The sequence below is a fragment of the Lytechinus variegatus genome, chromosome 11, assembly GCF_018143015.1.
Source record: "Lytechinus variegatus isolate NC3 chromosome 11, Lvar_3.0, whole genome shotgun sequence".
NCBI lineage: Eukaryota > Metazoa > Echinodermata > Echinoidea > Temnopleuroida > Toxopneustidae > Lytechinus > Lytechinus variegatus.
Genome location: NC_054750.1, coordinates 8,057,232 through 8,078,068, shown reverse-complemented (window position 1 = coordinate 8,078,068; position 20,837 = coordinate 8,057,232). Strand labels below are relative to the sequence as shown.

Sequence of the window (20,837 nt, the reverse complement as noted above, 5' to 3'; positions counted from 1 at the left end):
AGTTTGAATTTTGGAACAATAGGGCCTACCAGTTAATGTAGCACACCAAAATCCTTGTTTTACTGCCTTTACAGGTTGTATTATAACTTTGTTTTAACCATGTATGAGAAAATGGAGTATCATGTCACTTTATAATTCTGTGCTCGTGTATTTATGAGTTTATTTCAAACTCCATTTTAGGTCAGATCTGATGCTATCCTCGTCTGGGTGGATGACAGTAGCATGGTGCAGATAAGAGACTACCAACTCGAAGGGAAAGTTGCGTCAGCCGTGGTTGAGGATAGCGATAGCAGTGGCTTGACTATCGATAGGGACATGACTTCCTACGTCAACGGAATTCTTAATGCCAAGTTCAACCGCCTCCGAAACACAGGCGACAGAAACGTAAGAACTTTTGTTTTCAAAGCTAAAGTGTCAAGGCTACTTCTAAACGATGAGCTCCACTTTCTGAACTATACTCGAATAGTTGCCGGTTTATTACCCATAATGCACTGGCGGGTCCAGGGGGCACATCCGGGGGGTGTCCCCCCTGGCGGGTCCAGGGGGCACATCCGGGGGTGTCCCCTTTCACACAAGTGTGCTCCCTCTACCCCCACCCCCTTTGCAAATCACAGCATATATTTTTGATGAGAAAATGTTGTTCATATTTTTTGTTTCTTTTGCTTGTCAAACTTTACGCGGACGAAATTACCTTCAATATTTTGTAAAAACACCTTTTTTTTAGCTTGTCAAATTTTCCTTGGGAATATGTGCCCCCCCCCCTCCTATTTGGAAAATCCTGGATCCGCCCCTGCCATAATGCAACATTTCAGTTCTATAGTCTTATATATTTTGATCAGACATAGGTCTAAAATTATCATTGAGTTGCTCTTTATAGCTACCAGTACTATCAAATCAAAAGTGTCATTTTATAGCCAAACTGTATTTTCCCCCACAAAGTTATGCTCGCTTTTACATTTCTTCAACTTTCTACATGTATAAACCACAGTATTATTATTTTTTTCATTATTTAGGATTTCCAATTCACTGACGAAGATAGTGGTTGTGCCAAACTTCTGTTACCAGTACCTGGTGATGGTTTTGGTGTTGTGAATGATGGTGGCATGCCACAGTACCATGGACGCACACCCATGGTAACAGGCAAAACGTGCATCAAGGCTTGCAGTAAGTACTCTTTTACCGACTGTGAATATTCATCGGCAGAATATTGGATCTGTTTTCAATCCTAGTTATTAAATTTTAGCATCAAAGATTTAAATTCAAATCATTTCGCTTCAAATTCAAATCCGCAACGTTTAAAGCTAAGTCTAACGTGCGACTGGTCACCACCCACAGCCCCTCTGGATTTAATTTGAATCCTTGAAATTTTAAAGTGTCTCCATTTTCACATTGAAATAATTATATTCATCGAAGCTAAAGCACTACTTTTCTTGTACGGTTTTGCACATGACTTTCTCGTTTCTCTCTTGTAACATAACTTCAACTATATCCATAATTTCTTCAACCTTCAATGTGATTCATTTTATTTAATTGCATGTTAGTCTCCTTTAAATCTTACTGAATGCAAATATCATTGAACATGTTGAATGAAACGTGTATTCAAATCTTGTCGCGATTGCGATAATGTTCGTACTTTTAAAGGTAAAGTCCGCCCAAACAAATTTAAAGATTGATTAGAAAGTAAACAAAGGGAAATCAACCAAACATACAGGTGCCAATTCCATCGAAATGGAATGTAAAATAAGAAAGTAGTGCAATTTTAAACGCTTGATTTCACAAATCATATTTGCACGCTGATAAGATGATGATGTCATACACGCACTACTTCTTTTTTTTATTACAATTTATGAAATATTCAAAATGTTCTAACCTTTAGTATTAAAAAGGCAGACGACTGAGTCGTAATAAGTTCCAAGAAACTAATATCAAGTTAAATTACTTGTTCAGGGTCTAATCGAACTATATTTTTCTGAAACATTTTCTTATTTTACACCCGATGTGATGTTAGTGATTTTTTAGTGATATATTTTTTTTCTGTCCATCTTTATCTTGTCCAGGGTTGGACTTGACCTTTGAATATTCATTTTTCCATCTTTTCCTTAATTATCATATTAAAATTTGCTACGCAATTGAATTAGGGCCTACCTTAAGGTTCATAAGCCTTTATATGATAATTGTGTTCTTTCTATTTTTTTTTTGTTATTAATATACTTTGAAGTGATATTGATTTTTTTTAATTCTTCATGTTTATACAATTTTTATGTTTGCTATCTATTTAACAAATTGCTTTCCAATGTTAATAATGATGTTTTCCATTTTGTATTTAATCAAATGGGGTGAATACATGTGTGTGAATTTGATCTGGATATCTTATTTGCATGGTCAGTGAATGACGTCTAGTATTGAAAGAAAAAATGCAGTAATTCATTAAACAAGCTTGTTCATGATACATTCTTTATAATTTTGAATCCTGATATTTGGAAAGCACTATTCAGAATTTGAAGCCACGCTTGGATAATCGCAAAAAAAAACACATAGCCAAGATTTGAATTAGGAGGGGCGACTCAACTGGGGGCAGTATTTTATCAAGTGATTTAAGAACAGAGAGGGGGAGAAGAAAGAGGAGGGGGCAATGGAATTCCAAAAATCTCCAAGACCACGGTATAAGACTATAGGAGAAAGAATTAAAAGGAAAATGGTAAAATATGAAAGACTTTTCTGAATATTATCTTAATATCAATCTCAAAGTCCTAATCTAATTTTAAAAGGTAAAAAAAATATCGCCAACTCCTGACTTTTTTTTATTATGCCTCATATTATGTTGCGCCCCATTTAGCTTCAAGCTCCATGCGCTAAAAATAATGGCGCGATAAAGCATTTAGTCGTAACGGTATCATGGTATAGTGTCCATCTTTTTTGTTTACCTTGACAGATGCTGGAACCCGTCTTGTGTCATCTAACTTATCTCTTCTTCTAACCGTATTCATCGTTCTCCACATATTCCTCTCCAAACTCTTCTAATTCAATCAAACCTTTAACTTTCACCATCATAACTTATCTTTCATTCGTGAGTATGCATTATGTTCTATATAATTTCTATATGTTGTCTTTGTAATTGTTTAAAAAAACTGATGACGACGATTATCTACATAAATTGCGTGGCACAGGATTTTACTGTTTGAGATTATTAAACGTTTACAGGGCCACTGATGTTGTTTAGGAAATATAGTCAATAAGACCTTATAGCGTGAACAACATTAATTAATGCCAATGTTAGTAAGAGCCCAGTATTCTTTTTGCAACGAGGTCCGAAAAAAATATATTCAGAAGTGTTCATTATAGAATGTTGTATAATCGGTGTCTATCAACTATGTATTGTCTGTAGTTTGTATTTCTGCACCCTTAAATTACACCATTTCTGATGTTTGTACCACAATTCATGTTAAGCACAGTGTCTATTCAATCATCCATATTTATCAAACTTTCATCACATCATTTTATTTTCCCTCAAAGATTTTTTTGTATTGTCTGCATGTCCCGTTTCCTTCAAACTAAAATAAAGGCTTTCACCATCTAAAAAAGAGGGTGAATTATGATACCATTTGTTAAAACCACAACATTAATTTTTATTTTCAAGAAAATGTCACAAGTTTTTCTAGCTTGCTTCGCTCAATCACATTTCTTGCGACACACGCCATGCATGTGCGCCCCTCAAAATTTTGACTCATTCCGTCACTAATCAACATCACTGTTTTTTCTTAACCCTGCTTTGAAGTTGTTAGATGTTATTTATCCATTTATATTTCTTATTAGAAATGTAATTTTTATGTGCAAGCGAGATGGAAAATACCATTGCCATATTTTTTCATAAATTATAACCTGGAAATACATTACTGACGTTGTTTTTAAGAGATTACCACGAATAAAATAGTAAAGAAGACATATCCACTTATTGCTGTGTTTCCATCAAGAATGCATAATTCTGTAGAGCAGCTAATAAGACGTAAAAGAACAGGATCTTTAAAGTGCCATCTATTTGGCGAGATAGCCATGTAGACTTGACAGCTTCATTAACGAGTTTTCACAACACTAGACAGACGCTTTCTGGAACGTTGAAAATCTATTTCAAAAAGCCCTTCTTGACATAGCAACCTTTTTTTTGAAAAACAGCAGTGTCGTCCTGGGCTCTGGACAAACGACATATTTGTAATTTTTCGTCGGTTCTGAATCTTAATATGACGATCAGTTGTTCTGGTCCTCCAATTTTCGTCAAAGAGCTACTTTTATTGTGATTTGGCGGGCATTTTCAGTAGATTTGTAGAATCCGTCTCCTGTTGGTTGAAGTCGCGGAAACTCGCTAATGACAAGATATATATTATTTTACTATGTCAACATGTAACTTTTTATAAGTCGCCTCCATCATTCTCTCACCATGTCAATAAAGTAACGCCACTGGCGTAAATCCTTACGTCACACCTACTGTTCAGGGGGATGGAACAATCACCCCCCCCCTAAGAATAGATGAGACGCAAGGATTTGCGTCAGTGAGTAACGCTGTATGACGTCGATATGGCAAGATCAAATATTTCGCCATCACGTCAAATATTTCAGCTCTAAATTCAAATCTACAAGGTTGTATCTTCATCCAAAATTTAGACTGACTCGTGTTTCCCTCCGAGCTCATCTTCATTTTTTTCTATTTTTTTTTATTATTTCTTACAGCAACTCCATCTTCGCCAACGGTAGGAGACGGTGGTGGTTCCGCTACAAGCCTAAAACCCCTTGTATCATTGACCTTTGTCCTGGTGACAATAGCCTCAATTCTCTTTATTTCGCGCTAAAATCTCGAGAAAGAAAACTTCAGGCAATTTATGAATTTATTAGATTTTTCACTTTATCACTTTCAAATTAAAGGCTGAATCAATAATATACAATAAATTGTGGTAAATAATGAACATGATATAAATAATTTTTAAGGAATGTGTAAGCATATGTTGTTGTTGTTTTTTCTTATATGTGACAACAGGTTTCTTTTTATTTTGTATTTCAGTAATTACGAAGTCCTTTTATCCATGCTATTAAAATCAGCCTATGCTGCAAGGTCTAAAATCGAATAATGTAATTTCTATATAAGTTTTTTTTCCCGGTGGGCGAAATCAATTTTGTTAACGTTTAAGAACGTCTAACGACATATTTGGTACAATTCATATTTTGTGTAGTTACCATTTTGTAATGAGCCCAAGGCAGTTGGACCGAATGGGATTAGCCGAATCGGATATTAGGCGAATTGGTGTTTCGGCTGAGTGTAAATTATGAACAAATTGCTTTGTACAAATTGAATTTAAGCGGCATGGAACTCATTATAACTTTTACCTATAGACCTAGTGGTATCTAGGTCCGAATCTTAATATGACGAAGGCGAACTGAAAATATTGATTTTTCTTGTATAGCACTCGTATACTGTTCATTTTTGTGTAATTTCTACATTTATTTATTGATCAAAATTTATTGATCAAATGATTATTTGTGAATTTAGTTGTTGTTTTCTGCAATCACTGTAAATCAAGATACGTTATAGTTTATACTTACATGTATTTTAATTTGTACGTGGCATGCATGAGGCTGATGGGTATGAGTAGAAGTATGCTTGAGATAGTTTCTAACCATACCAATCACGGAATTGGGTAGTTGAAGTTATAAATTGTCTTTGTTCATGTTCGTTCATCAACGTGTTATAGTTTCTGTGTTTTCATAACGCACAATGCTCGGATACTGCAGTGACGTTTTTTTCTTTTTATGGGGTTGGGGTCATAGAGATATTCTTAATGGGGGTCGAATGTGGCACGTACCCCAAGTGACATTTTCAGGGGAAGGGAAGAAAGTGATGAAAATATGAAGAAAAGTCAACTTTACAGTAAACAATGACAATCAAAATAACCTCTGCATGGGGCGATTGTTGTAGCCCCCCCCCCCGGCACCAGATAATATAGAGGGGCGCAGATTGTAGCTTTTTTACCGGGAGCCGATTTTTTTACATGCCATGATATTTAAATGTCTATTAATGTTTCTCGAAACAGCAACTGGAAAAAATACACTGTTAATGTGAAATTATAACTATGTCGAAACTCTATGTAGGTCTAAAAATAAACGAGTGGAAAGATGAATTAAAATAATAAACTACCCAAATCCTTCCCTAACCATTGAATATTTTGGCATATACCCCTTGTGCCTTCTTTTATGTCTGAAAGTAACACAGGTTCACCCGGGTCTATTTAATAATATTGACCACTTGGCACTTCACGGAGGTGCCTTATTTTGCAAACCAGCATTCTGCTTTATAACTGCAACGCACATTTTTCTAATAAATCATCAGGAAATGTACAGCGGGTATGAAAAGGGGTGATTAGTTTTTGCTATGACAACGATTGGTGACAATGACGATAATCATGATTATGATCATGAAAATAAGAGTAATGAATTATAACGTAACAATTTGATGATGACAAGGCTATACTATACACCCACTACTACGATAACAAGAATCACAGGAATGATAATAATATCAGAATAATTATGATGCTAATAATAATCACCCCCAAAACAAAAAGTAACATAACACAGGATTAAAGGATTAAAATATATTCATAGGCCACTATTTTATTCAGAAAATAGGTTTGGACGATCAGTGTACTCCAAATAATATTATACTGATTGCATTTATAGTAATAAAGTTGTTAAACAATTGGATTGCCTAGTGTGTGTATGATCATGATTTATCGGAATGTCTAAAAAATGTTCTATAACGAAATGTTAACTTGCGTTGATTTTCTTTCGATGATCAGTTTCAGTGACTCTGAGAGAAAATAGTCAACACGATCAATTGGGTAAAGTTTTTTTCTCATTTAAAAGAATATAAAAACAATTGGGTAACAAAAAAAGAATATGAAAAAACAATTGGGCAACAAATAATTAAATTATAGGCGATAGCTAAGAGTGAATTCATGGAAAGCATGTAAAATCACAAAAGAATCAATGGAGTATGAGTAATTTCATATTAGGGAGTAATTTTAGATGTACAAAAGATGTATATAAAAGGAAGAGATTAATCATAGAACTTTATGCACTTTTATCTGCTTATAATTTAGAGTGACTTTATGACATTAAATCTATATCATTCTGTCAAATTGTTTTTATTGTCTATTGTGTACACATTAAGTATTTTTCAAAAAAAATATTTAAAAGAGAGTCAAACGAAACGCATGTTTTAATTGATTAAAGTTATTGTTTTATTTTTTTGGTCATATTCTTTTAAAACCAAACCAATTAAACTGACATCAATCCATTCATTGATGAATATGTGGTAGTATCGTCTTAAATATTGATGAATGGGTGAAATCTACATGACTGATGAATACTTAGAAGTGTTGATGAATACGTGAAATTGTTTGAATATAAATATATTTATGATTATCTTCAGTCATGGTCGGAATATTAATGAGAGGAAACAAATATCTATATATTTTAAGTGTAATGCAAATTAATAAAACCTATACACTTTTTATCATCGAGTGCAAAGCGGAATGAAACAATTTTGTAGTTTCATTTTACATAGGTTTAATAATAAAGGTCTGTAATTTGTTATCTACATGCTCATGTTTCTATGTTGTTAATGAAGACGTGACGTGTCAATTTGTAAAGGATCTGTCAAAGCTGATCGTTTCAGATAGCTATGTTGATACCTTAGGCAAGCCGTCTCTCATTATTTTTTTATATATATAAATATATAATTCCACATTTCAATAACAGAGGAGTACAACCATTATATTCTAAATAACAAGATAATTCTTTTGTTCACAACACAAAATGATTTTTTTATAAAAAGAATATGACTTATTCGTATATTGTGTTGTTAAAGAAAAATTATTTAAGAAAATGTATTTTGATTATAGAAAAAAGTCCTGTCATACGAATGTATACACTGGCTACACAGTAAAAATGCCGTTTGAAATTATAAACAACGATTTTTACTACACGGACCTTACAGCACAATGCTTCATTTACTGGGTATTAAATATTTCAAAAAATAAACTTTGTTGTTTAAGATTTGTAAACACTTGTTTGAACCGTTTAAACAACTACTGTAATGTTCATATAGTAAACAGCGTTGTATACATAAATAAACATCATTTTTACGTGTAAAACACCATTACGTGATTGTCCCTTTACATGTATTTTTTTTCTTATTACTATAGCGGAAAACGATTTAATCGACGATTCCAGCGGGATCTGGTCACACTTTTTTGCTTTAATAGTTTTATCACGACTTTTTGAAGTATGTCGTATCAGAAACAGAGGTTACAAATCTGTTAATTGGAGTGAAACAAAAATGTATATTCCTTACAAAGTTTACAACATATATATATATACCTGGCTGATAGAACTCCATCGAGTTTCTAGTAATGTACAACTCGATGACGAACAGTGTCTTGCTTTTTAATATATGTATTTTAATTTTGCATTAGACAATAAATGAAACACGTTTTCACCCAAAGTATACTGAAGGGACTCTTCTGTGGTATATTTTGTCCTTGTTTCCTGGTATTAATCAAATTTCACCAAATATGGATTAAAAAAAAGACATTAAGCTCTGTATTTGAATTTAAAGGAAAAAACTTTCAAACGGTTCAGACATTTTTCAAGATGTAGTAAAAATTAAAGGAGTTAATGAAATCATCTCAAAATCTAATATATTTATTAAGTGAATATCAAAGTTCAATTTTATTTCCACATTTCCATAAAAACCTAAAACCAATTTACGATATATGCACATATCAAATGATAGCAAAATAAAACAGAGAAAACAAAATACATTATAAAAAATATGGGTCAAACGAAGTTAATAAAAAAAATAAAAAATACAGTTATATATTATGAATAAGTAAAATCGAGAAAAACATTTTCAAAATCCAGGAAACAAACTAGAAAAGTCATTATGCGCTTGAATTGAATTTAAATAATTCTTTATGAGGTGGGATTTAAGTTTGTAAGTAAAAACAGGTGATTTGCACCGTTCGGTTCATGGGGTATATTATTCCAAAGTATTTAACTACTGTCTGTACGTGAGAAGAAGTACGACCATACAAGACCCGAGTATCATATTTATTTCTAACATTGTATAAGCATGATGAGTGAGTGTAAATGTTTAAGGTAATCATATTTTCATTGATGTCGTTAAAATAGGAAGGATATTTAGACTTAAGAAAAGTGGTTTGGTACGTGAAAGAAACATAATTTGTTATAATTCTTACCAGTCTTTTCCTATAGTATAAGTATTCTTTCTAAAAGATATTCATTGCACATTCCCCAAATTATACAACAATAGTTTAAATGTGGTAAAATAAGATTATAATTATAAAGTGTTAATATTTTTATAGGTATGTATATGTATATATAACTCCTACATTTTTTTTATAAATACTATTAACAATGTGATTTACATCTTCCATTTTATGTTTCATCTAAATATATTACAAGGAATTAAATTTGAGATCGTAATTTTTCATTATTTATATAAATATGTTTACATGTACATTTAGATTACCAAAAATCATGAAGTGTGTTTATTTTTTTTACATTTGATATCAATTTATCACTGGCAAACTAGGTATTTACAGTTATCAATCATTACTAACAATTTTAATTAAAGATTATGGGCCTTTATGTTTCATGAAATATACTTGTATCATTAGTAAGAGAACAAGAAGGTAAATCATTTAAGTTATCAAAAAATACAATTGGACCTAAAATTGAGCCTTGTGGGACCCCATACTTCATCGATTCGATATTACATTTAAAGGAATTAAATACAGTATATTGTTTCTTATTCGAAAGAATGGTAAAAAAAAATACAGTGGAAAATTGCGAATTCACTCCCGAAGGAAACCATGTAAAACATGGCAATTAATTTTGTCATCAATCTGCTTTCCCCATACTTTTTTAGAAAATTAACAAGGTGTTTTTTAATCGCCATTCTTCATTCTATTAATTATTTCTTTAATCATAAGTTATCACATTTTCAACATCTGCCTATATTTCTGGAGGAAATGGTTTTCTAAATCTTCAAAAGATATTTCAAAATGTTGAACAGAATGCGATTAAGCCTTGATATACCCAAAGAAATGTTACTTTTTCATTTCTTTTCCAACAATTTTTTTTATAAATCATCAATAAAGCATATAATTCGGAATATGAGAATATGATGGTGATACATATATAGTTCAAACGGATGTCTAGATCATGTTTCTTCTTTCTCAACAATAAAAAAAATATTCCCAATGAAATTAATAAGTAATTACAATTATTTCTGGGGTCACTAGGTGATCCAATCTTCTATTTCTACCATATTGCATCAGTAATATAACTCACTCTGATACGCAATAAAATCAAAAAATAAGAGTGGTTGAAAATATGAAGTAAACAAATAAAGCAATTTCTTCCTTCAAGTATCATCATTATTTCTGTACGTACGTAGTGCATTAATTCACTGCGACCTCTTGGAATTCTCAAATATACCGGGTAATCATAATTATAAGAATCATATCGTAATAACATAGCATAAATTACCGCAGGAATGAACTCGAAAATATGCCCCATGTAATTTGTGACATCTAATTTGATGATCGACACAGGTTCAAAACAAGAAATCACCTTCCTGTTGTGGTCAGATACACACTCGAGATCGCTGTTATTGATATCATTGGTAGAAAATTAGTCACTGAACAACTTTAATTGCCATTAAGCATATAAGTGGGTAAAATATTTCATATATTGTATCCTTTCATGGTGAAACTAATAATTTCACAATTAAATCAATTGTAATGTTGATATCAAATCTTATTCGCTACATTTGCCTTAACAATCTCAGCAAAAACAGTTCGCTATCTTCAACCCAGTTCCAAACTATAATTGCTCTTGCTATATATATAGGCTTCCCTTTCAAGATGCACTCTTACCAGTCAGCACGGTATTACCTCCATGGTCTCTCGCCATTGGTCAACTAAAGGGGTCACATGACGTGACAGCCGCTGGAAGTCTTTCCCTTTTTTTACCCCACCCAGAGCCTCGCAGGAGTCGCAGATGACTTCAACTTATCAGAGTCCATCATTCTACCGGCTGATGCGGATGGATGCAGGCTTATATTTAAAATATTTCAAAATGCGGCATCGATTTTCTTAGCATTATGTTCGGATGTTTTATCTGTCTTAAATTTGGAATTCAAACCAAATCAATCAGTTTCATTACTTTTACGGTAATTGATTTCCTTTAAAAAGGTTACATACAACAAAAGAAATTTAGAAAATCGTTTGAGAGGTTTCTCATTGCTTTCTTATTTTCAGCCAAAGTCATGTCGAGTCATAAATTTCAGAATAACCTTTCTTTTGATGGTTTATCGGGGACGGATACTCCAGATTATCCTCCATTTTATCCTGATATGCCGGGAGCACCTACTGGTAAAGGGGTTGCCAGCGGCATTTTCACAATCGTCTACGCGTGTCTCATCATCGCATCCAATATCGTCATGATCGTCGCATACTTCGTCGAGAAACGACTGCAGACGTACAACAACTCCTTCATCATCAATCTCATTATCAGCGATTTATTGGTCGGATTCTCTCTCGTCGTCTTTTTCGTCACGAATTGTACCCCAAGTGGATCCCCACTCTGCAAGATCTTCATCGGCGTCAATGAGGGATTGCTGAGTGTTTCGGTGATCACCATCGTCGTCATATGCGCTGACCGACACCGCGCGACGTATGACCCTATCAAACACTTCACGAGCAAAAGCAACAGGAAGGCGTGCCTCCTCAACTCCATCCCTTGGGTTGTGGCTTTTGTCTTTTGGATCCTGTTTGCGTTGTTTGGATTTGAGGCCACATCCCCGATTAATGGTCGCAGTCCTGTTCGGATGGTCGGGTTGTCCCTACCGATCCTGATGACCCTCGTACCCTTGGTAATCATCACCGTTCTCTACGCCAGAATCCTCTACAAGATCAGGACCTCCCTCGGAGCTCAACGCCTGAAAGACAGGTTTGATGTGAAGTCCGATGATGCAGGCACCAAAGGAGACACGGACTCGAGCTGCACAGCTAGCACTGATATTCAGCAAACAGGACACAAAGAAAAGGTATATTATGAATATTCTAACGGCTGCTAATGATGAATCCAGTTTTTGGAAAATACATTTTCGTTTGAATTAATTTTCAGATAAAATCAAAGATTATTATATTAGATGAAAATTTTAACGGAAAAGATGACAATGACAGTTGAAATGTCTGAAACCGAAAAAAAGGTTTCCCGATAATTTGCTTATTATTATTTTGTCTTCTATTTTTGTATCGATTCTGTTTTACAAAAGAAGTTGTCTGCTGATGCCGATACATTGATATGAGAAAAGACGCCAAGATTGGTTCTGCTTAACCGCATTGCTTTTTTTTGTAAGATAAATTCGCGATAAAAAAGTTCACTGAGACATTGATTCAGATTTGATTAATATCTGATGATTAAAAGAAATCTGAAACATGGTTTAATAGTTCATGGTATTTTTTCTATATGCTATTCATGATTATGATGGTTTATTCTCCTCTTTTGAATTGTGTTCTTGTAAAGCAGCTTTTTACTTAAGAGACCAACGTGGGTAATAAAACAAAATGAATAAGTAAATAGATAGATAGATAGATAGATAGATAGATAGATATACAGATAATGTGATTTTTTGGTATATTTTTGACATTATCTATATCGTGGTAATTATCATTATTAACAATGATAGATAATAATAGAAAGGACCTAGTCTCCATAAGCTGTACTATACAGCGTGTCCTATAATAAATGCTAATAGCATTATGAGTATAATTTGAAAATTACCAGATTTTTTTTTCTTTTCCTCGTTCAGAGGTACTCTATTCTTCATATTCCTTTAACAATTTCTTTCGAAGCACAGTGCGTATAAAGTTACATAACAAGTTGCATATAAACATGTAATAGACATCAACTGTTTAAATAATCTAAATTGTAATAAAGATGAAATTTCTCTAAAAGGTTCAAGCTCTTCGAACATTTGAATTAAATGAACATTGGATTTAAATCGCCATTTTACATAAAAAGTATCTATTTCTTGAACTCAAGAACTTTCTTGCAACATACAAATCCTATGTCATGTACAAGATGCAAGGAAGAGCTTTTAATATATATTCAATTTGGTATGAGTTCTTGAAAATTACCAGATGGTTTTGTATAAAACTTTATAATCGTTAATTAACATGTATTCCATACATCTGGCTTAATTTTTACACGGTAAAAACTGTGGTGTTAAAACTGACACCAATTGGTGTTAATAGAGGACCGCACCCTGAGGTGTTAAAATTACACCCCAAAGATTGAAAATAGTACCAAAGAGTGTAAATGTAACAACCAAAGGTGTTGTAATAACACCTGTAGGTGTAAAACTAACACCACCAATTTAACACCGGTGTAAAATAACTGGTGTGGTCCTCTATGTACACCGGTTAACACCACAGTTTTTGCTGTGTATGCGATATATGATCCATTGAACACAGAGATAATTATGAGCCTTCTTTCTCTACTCATCAGATTACCTCTCAATATTGAAGTTTTGTATTAAACAGTATAGTCATCAGTGGTATACAGATATGGGGTCTTGGATTTTTCAAGACCAAAGAAAAAAAAAGGATAAGGAAAGAAAATGGGAAAGAGGGGATAAAATATAATTATTTTCTAAATATGTCAAAACCTATCACAAAATTTGATTTTTTTTTTCAATTAAAATGTCGAAATTTAACTTTTTATTGATTTTGTGCGATACGCCATATCTTGCCCCTCAAAAGTTTTGGCTCATTACGCCATAAGTACTATACAATCCAACGGGAAAATGTTTGAAAATTGTTCGTTCAGGATTAGGACGCGATGCGCGTTTTGGGGGATTCAAATGCCAAATAAGAAAAATAGTGCAGAGATTAAAGTATCTTCTTCTTCTCTGCTCTAAACCATTTTGCATGTATTTGGGCTTTGATAGCAATCAGGCCTAATTCAGTTACCAGGGCAGCCTTTTGTAATGCATGCATCATGTCCAAATGCCACATCTATCATCTTCGTGCATGCTATCACTCACTGATCCAGGTTCCAGCCCTTGGATGTACATGTATCTGATATTAATCCTTCTTTATGACATGCTGAACCCAGGGCCCTGGCAACGATTTTTTACTTGGGGTGCTGAAGTGAATTGACAAGCAAAAAAAAGGGGGGGTGTTCACTATAAATTGTAGGTAACTTGTATTATATTTTATCTATTTTTTTACACCTCCCAGAATTCTGGGCGGTGATGCCTACCGTAAGCGGAGAATAATACATGTAGCACCCCGAGGAAAATTTTGGGGGTGCTTCAGCACCCTTAGCACCCCGCTTCCAAGGGCCGTGGTTGGCACAGGAATTGATGGACAAAATACCATCACAAACACACACACACAAGAAGGAAATGAAATAAGAAGAAAGGAGATAAAAAGTACCAAATCGAAATGTATTTCATTTGTAAAATATATGACAGCAAGTAAGAAAAAAAATACGATGAAACCAGACATGTTAAGCATTTGAAAAACCTTATACAGCAAGCCAAAAACATACTAAAAATTGAAGGGAAAAAAAATTGCAACTTTCGTAGAAATCGTTCAGATTATTACCATGGTTACCTCATATCGTATACACAAAATCCATTGAAGCTCATTAATTCATGTTTTGTTTCCCCCGTTTTGTTCTCTTGACATTGTCAGTCTGAAAGAAAGCCCGGGAAACGAGAATCTGAAGCTTCCGCCCGTAAAGCCACTCGCAGTCTCTCTTTTATCATCATCTCCTTTCTGGTTTCTTGGATGCCCTACGTCATCTTCGTGATCGGTAACATCATCGACGAGTCCCTCCTCCTCGACGGGAATAAGCTCTCGAGTATCGTTCTCGCCTTCATCCTGACGGTTCGCTTCACAAATAGTTTCCTGAATCCGCTAAGCTACGCCGCTGCACAACCCCTCTTTCGGCACACTGTAGCGGGAGTGTTTTGTAATCCAAAGCAGCTCTGTTAATATAAAACTGAAGTTTACAGTCACTATAACAAAACATAATGTCCTTCTTCAACGATAAATGCAATTTAAACATTCCCCTTTTTTCTAGAAAACTTATTCGTTCTGCATGAACATTGTCGCTAAGGAATTGTAATTTCCGGGGCCGCGGAACCAAGAGGGGGCTAGTTCCCCGCCCCCCCTCACATTTTTTTTTTCAATGAACGTTTACAAAAACGAAAGAGGAACCATATAATTGTGATTTTTTTTATGGACAGCCGCCCCTCCCTCTCCTCCTCACCTTATAGAATCAGCTCCGCGGCCCGGATTTCTATTTCAAAGTGTTAACATAATTCTGCACTATGCAACAATGCCATTCAAGTTCAAATCCAATTTATTTATTCTCATTTTCAAGTTATAAACAACGAAAACCGAATGAACGTCATGAGGAATCATTGAATGAGTAATATGAGTAATATCTTTAGAAGATGGTCAGTACATAACTGGGGTAGTTAAAGATCCTAATGTACATGAAGTTGACATGAGGGGCTAACACCAAGAAGCTAGACTGGTAGTTTGGTAAATAAATTTCCTCGTAATCATAGATTCCAGTAATCTTAATCATTTGTAAAATAGAACGGATTTCGGGCACGTTTTAAAAACAAAAAAAAGTAAATATACATAAATATTGGAAGGGAGTAAGATTTATGATTTGTCCAGAGAAGCGAGGAGGGAGAGAAATAGCTTCGAAAGTTACAGTATTTTTTAAAAGAATGGATCGTTTCAGTATATACTGACATGAATATGTGGAGGGGCTATGTAGGGCACTGCCCCCCCCCCAAAAAAAAATGTAATATTAAAATAGTAATGATGAATGAATGAAAGAATGGATAAAATAAAAATAAAAACCAAAGATAAGAAACGAGAAAAATGAAGGAAATATAGAAAGAAAGGGAAATTACAAAGATTTTTTAAGAGTTTTGCCCCATTCATAATGCTATACTCCTTGATTATGCCACTGGGGACATTTATCATATAGGTACATACTCCTAGCCAGGGGTGGGGTTAGGAGGAGGGGCTCGATGGAATACCTTAAATTTCAAAAGCAAGAAAAAATAAGGGGAGGAAGACAGTATTTTTTTTTGGGGGGGGGGCTTGTCAAAGTTTTTAGAGACGAAATCGCCGACAGTTTTGACAGACGACATTTGACTTATTTCATTTTATTCATTCATTTTTTTTTTGGCTTGTTAAATTTCTAAGCCATATTCTCACCCCGAAACCCCTTGATTAAAAGTCACTGGTTATGTAGGACTATTTAACTAATAAATGAATGATATGTGTAGCACGGTTTGAAGTATCTGTTCAAATTGTGTGCATTGTTAAGTAGAAAGGTTTGTTGGTAACAGTGGAATAGGTCGGGCCTATGTAGATATTATATTACTAGCATAATTTTTTTCCAAGTGCCATTGTGGTCAGAGAGGTATGATATTGATTTTTAAGGTGTCATATGAATAGCATCGGTATGGATACTAGTATAGATATTTTTGGTAAAGTGAGTGGTGTAATGGCAAGAAACACTTTGAATCGTTTTTAGATAGTTGGAACATAGGAATCCCGATATTTAGGAATTATAAATCATGTATTATTTATTATTTTTACGGCTGGTATGGGAGCGGTAGTGAGCGTTTATCCCCATTACTCATTTCAAACTCTGTTAGATCGATATGTGTAAGTTTCCCCTAGAAGGGAATCTGTTGTAAAAGGGTAAAAATTGATAAAAGTGATTTTAGTCTCGACACCAATTTTTTTCTTAAGATTAATCCCATGGCGCATTGCACGAAACATAGAATAAATTTAAGTCATTTTAGTTTTCAAAAATCAATATTCAGTGTGGCAATCGATTGCAAATTTGCGCTTGATTGTTGGCCTACGACTTGCAACATTCATTTGCTTTAGTTGCAATTGATACATTAAATGTAAATTTACACTACAGATTTGCTATTGATTGCAAATAAGATTTTTGCAAACACCCCCTTAGAATATAGACACAAAAATTATCAGGATAATTAACTGTCAATAAATATACACGGAGAAATGTTAAATGTTGTTTATTTGGCACAGTCAATGTTGACGTCATCCGTGTTTTATCACCTGGAAGTAACTGTATCGAATAATTGTTTGGTGATAGTTTATGAGCCGATACCAAGAAATGTACTGGTTTCAATTGTGTTCTTTACATTTCTCGGTCCCGATGTAAATTATTAGAGTCAACAATGAACAAAATGAATGATAAAGATTTAGAAGATTAATCATAATTTATTTAAAAAAAAAAAGAATGTATAAATAAAAAGGGACCAAGGAGTGACCATTGTGGTACACCACAAATTTGTATCGAGTATTGTTTAGTGATAGTTAATGAGCCAGAAATGTACCGGTTTCAATTCTGAGGTTTTTACACTGCCCGGTCCCGATGAGAATGAAGAAATATGCTAGAGTTCCAAGCGAACAGAATGAATAATAATTTAGACGATTTTTGAAAACAAGTTTATTAAAAAGTAAATATAACAAGGGAGCAAGGAGTGACAACTGTGGTACACCACAATTAATAGAATTGCTTTTTTCTCCTTTTTTCTCACGATCTCCTCCCTCTTTCCTCATGTATGTCTTACTCTTCTTCCCTTTCTCTTCCACCTCTTCTTCTGCCATTTTCGTCTTCTTCCCTTCCTCATCTTCTTCTCTTTCTCTTCCATTTCTCATCTTAACTTTCTCTCCTTCTTTCCTTTCTCTTCTTCATCCCTTTCTCTTTCTCTTCCTTTTCTTCCTCCCTTTCTTTCTCTTTCTCTTCTTCCCTTTCTCTTCATTTCCTTCATCTCGTTCTCTTCTAATTCACACACAATCTATAGATTACAAAATATTTACAAAACATTAAAAGTAATGAAAACCATACAACAATTAAAAGTAAACACTCTTGTATTTCCAACCCCAAAAAAGGTTAAGTATGCCTCTACAGAACTAGAGATTTTGAAAGTATACATAAACACTCCCAACCACATGTTACAATATGAATATCAGAAAGGTATACATACCGATAAAAGTCAGAAATAACTTGACTGTATGGTAATTGTTAAATATTTGAAGAGAAATGGATACATATTTTCCTACACAGAATTAGAGATTCTGGAAGTATACATAAGCAATCCCAACCACATGTTATCATATGAATATCAGAAAGGTATACATACCGATAAAAGTCAGAAATAACTTGACTGTAAGGTAATGACTAAATATTTGAAGGGAAAGGGATAAACATTTTCCTATACAGAATTAGAGATTCTGAAAGAATACATAAACAGTCCCAACCCCATGTTATCATAAGGATATCAGAAATATACATGATATGGATAATACATCAGTCCACCGTCTTACAAAGAGTTGCGATTGATGATCAATCACAACTATGGACGGCCAGCAACGTCAACATAGCATGTGTTTTCAAAATAATTTCCAACTATACATATTCATGTATTCATTGCTTTCTTGAAAATTCACTATGGTTCTCTTTGTTTACAACGAACATTGTGCAAGTTTTCTGTAGAAAAAAAATTATGATACTGATGGATTTCCATAGAGTTACAATTGATCCTCTTTGTAAGACAGGGATCAGAAATAAATTAATTTAACTTGACTGTAAGGTAATGACTAAATATTTGAAGGAAAAGGGAAAAAAAAATTTCTTAAAAAGTCAGTGTTCCATGAAAAAAATTCCTTGATACTCTACCAAGACCCTGTAACATAGAGCTTAGTGATTGATCGTAGGGTAGAATGTTTACTAGTGATCAATCATAATAAACAATGCAAGCAATTCTTCAAAAATCAGCTTAATGATCAATTGCTAAGCCTATATACGTTCATGTTACAGGGCTGAGATTGAGAATACATACACTAACATGTACATTAAATATTTGTATTTTTCAGTTCAGGTATGGCTGATAATTTTGTATCTTCAACCAGCAAGGTAATTACTTCTCTATTTCAGTAAGACATTGCCCATTAAATGTTATTGACCAACATAACAATACCGTACAAGGATGAAGACAAGGGCTAAAATAAATGAAATTCAAAAACTCCAAACCAAACAAATACTTTACCAAGTTCATTATCTAATTCATAGGTTTTCATCATCAATTTTTCAGTCATTTTCATTGATTGATATTTCATTTTTGTTTGAGTTTATTGTTCTCACATTTTTATAAATTTTAGCCCTAATGACCACCCACATACAATGTATATTTGTCAGTATAATCTGAATTGATAAATAATGACAGAAATGACTGTTTAACCAAATGATTCTTAAACCACTGGTTAAACTGACATTTGATTGTCTTTTTCACATTATGCATGAACAATGTGAATGGTATGATTTGATTGTTTCAACCCAATAATATCTGAATGCAATAATATTGCTCAATGTCAATAAAGATTGTGTCTGATACAGACTAAATGTATATCTCATATCAATGTGTAAATACATCAGTAGAACAACGAATCAATCATATTTTCTATATAATATGCATTTCATTCTCTTTCAGAGTCATAGACCCGTAATCTGAAGTTGAGTTTAACTTAGACCATGGTCTAACACTGTGCTAAAATTGTGGGAAGCCAAATATTGTTTACATTGTATGTTTCTAATGTTTACTGTGCTCATTCCTAATGATTTAATGGTGAAGACAACTATCTAATTTATCCTTTCCAGACAGGTAAGAATGATTTTGAGAGTCAAATGAGCTAGTAAATCAAACCTCTACTGTTTATGTCACAATTGGCTATCCATAGTTAAACCACAACGTTAGACCAGAGTTTGAATTAAACCTGACTTTAGAATACGGGCCAAGAAAGTTATTGATAAATATGTGGTATTCATAGTACACCAAAGATATATTCATATGATCACAGAGCTATTAGCTCTATGATATGATGCTACTGCATGTGCGTATAATCAGCTGCTCAGCTGTATAAAATGTAAAATGGAATCTTTTAACAGCAATACACTCCAACAATAGCACAAATAAATGGTTGTGCGACTAGTACAAATGTTGCTAAATGACTGTCGCATACTTCATGCGATACATTTTATTTTTCTCATTAATTGAGGTTATTCTGTAAAATTGAAGTAATATAAAAAAAAATCCCCCATTTTCGAATAACTTTTGAAGTGAGAGGAAGGATAAAGTATACAAAACAAAATTGTTTAGTTTCAATAGTATACAAGTGTGTAGGATTGTGAACAGGCAATATGCGACTCGATTTCGTCTTGTGATGTAGTGCTATTTTTATCATCACACACAAGGATCGTGTAATGAGTTTCCTGTACAGTGAGCACAATAAATACATGTGGGGAGAACTTCACGAATAAAATTGTCAATGATTTTTCACTGACTGATGTTATAAGCTACTGAAATTCTCCAATCTGATTTGCTCAGAACAAGTTAGTCAGTGATGGCTCACTGACTAGATGCTTACAGAAGCATTCCACAGATTTCAAATATGGTATTGTCAGCTGGTGAAGTTATTAAGACTATCCTGACACGTGCCACAGCACCAAACCTAAAATGATTCTGGTGCTGGGACTGACATCAGGTGTAAATCCACATCCAGTGTTGGTGCCAGGTTAGGCAATCTCATTCACACTTTGAATGTAGATGTAGTCCCTGA

At 33.7% G+C, this 20,837-nt stretch overlaps 2 protein-coding genes across 3 annotated transcripts in view; both read left to right on the top strand.

Moving 5' to 3' along the window:
* Positions 1-8,554, top strand: part of LOC121423680 — a 46,199-nt gene extending 37,645 nt beyond the window's left edge. The window contains exons 15-18 of one of the 2 annotated variants that reach the window (XM_041619109.1): positions 181-384; positions 1,014-1,164; positions 2,933-3,067; positions 4,723-4,843. In XM_041619109.1, coding sequence (XP_041475043.1) covers positions 181-384; positions 1,014-1,164; positions 2,933-3,021 — 444 coding nt within the window. In that variant the 3' untranslated portion in view covers positions 3,022-3,067; positions 4,723-4,843. Of the gene's footprint in view, positions 1-180; positions 385-1,013; positions 1,165-2,932; positions 3,068-4,722 lie in introns of both variants that reach the window. The other variant, XM_041619108.1, reaches the window with a different exon arrangement.
* A 2,743-nt stretch (positions 8,555-11,297) lies between these two features.
* On the top strand, positions 11,298-15,301 carry LOC121424536 (5-hydroxytryptamine receptor 2A-like). Its single transcript, XM_041620254.1, has 2 exons — positions 11,298-12,184; positions 14,844-15,301. Exons 1-2 carry the CDS (start codon positions 11,405-11,407, stop codon positions 15,144-15,146), a joined length of 1,083 nt encoding a protein of 360 aa, XP_041476188.1. The 5' UTR covers positions 11,298-11,404; the 3' UTR covers positions 15,147-15,301.
* Positions 15,302-20,837: the final 5,536 nt, after the last annotated feature.

Excerpts from the sequence above, each read along its gene's own strand:
- LOC121424536 (XM_041620254.1), top strand. The coding sequence starts at position 11,405 with ATGTCGAGTCATAAATTTCAGAATAACCTTTCTTTTGATGGTTTATCG. Across the intron at positions 12,185-14,843 it reads AAACAGGACACAAAGAAAAG|TCTGAAAGAAAGCCCGGGAA; the intron begins GTATATTATGAA and ends TGACATTGTCAG.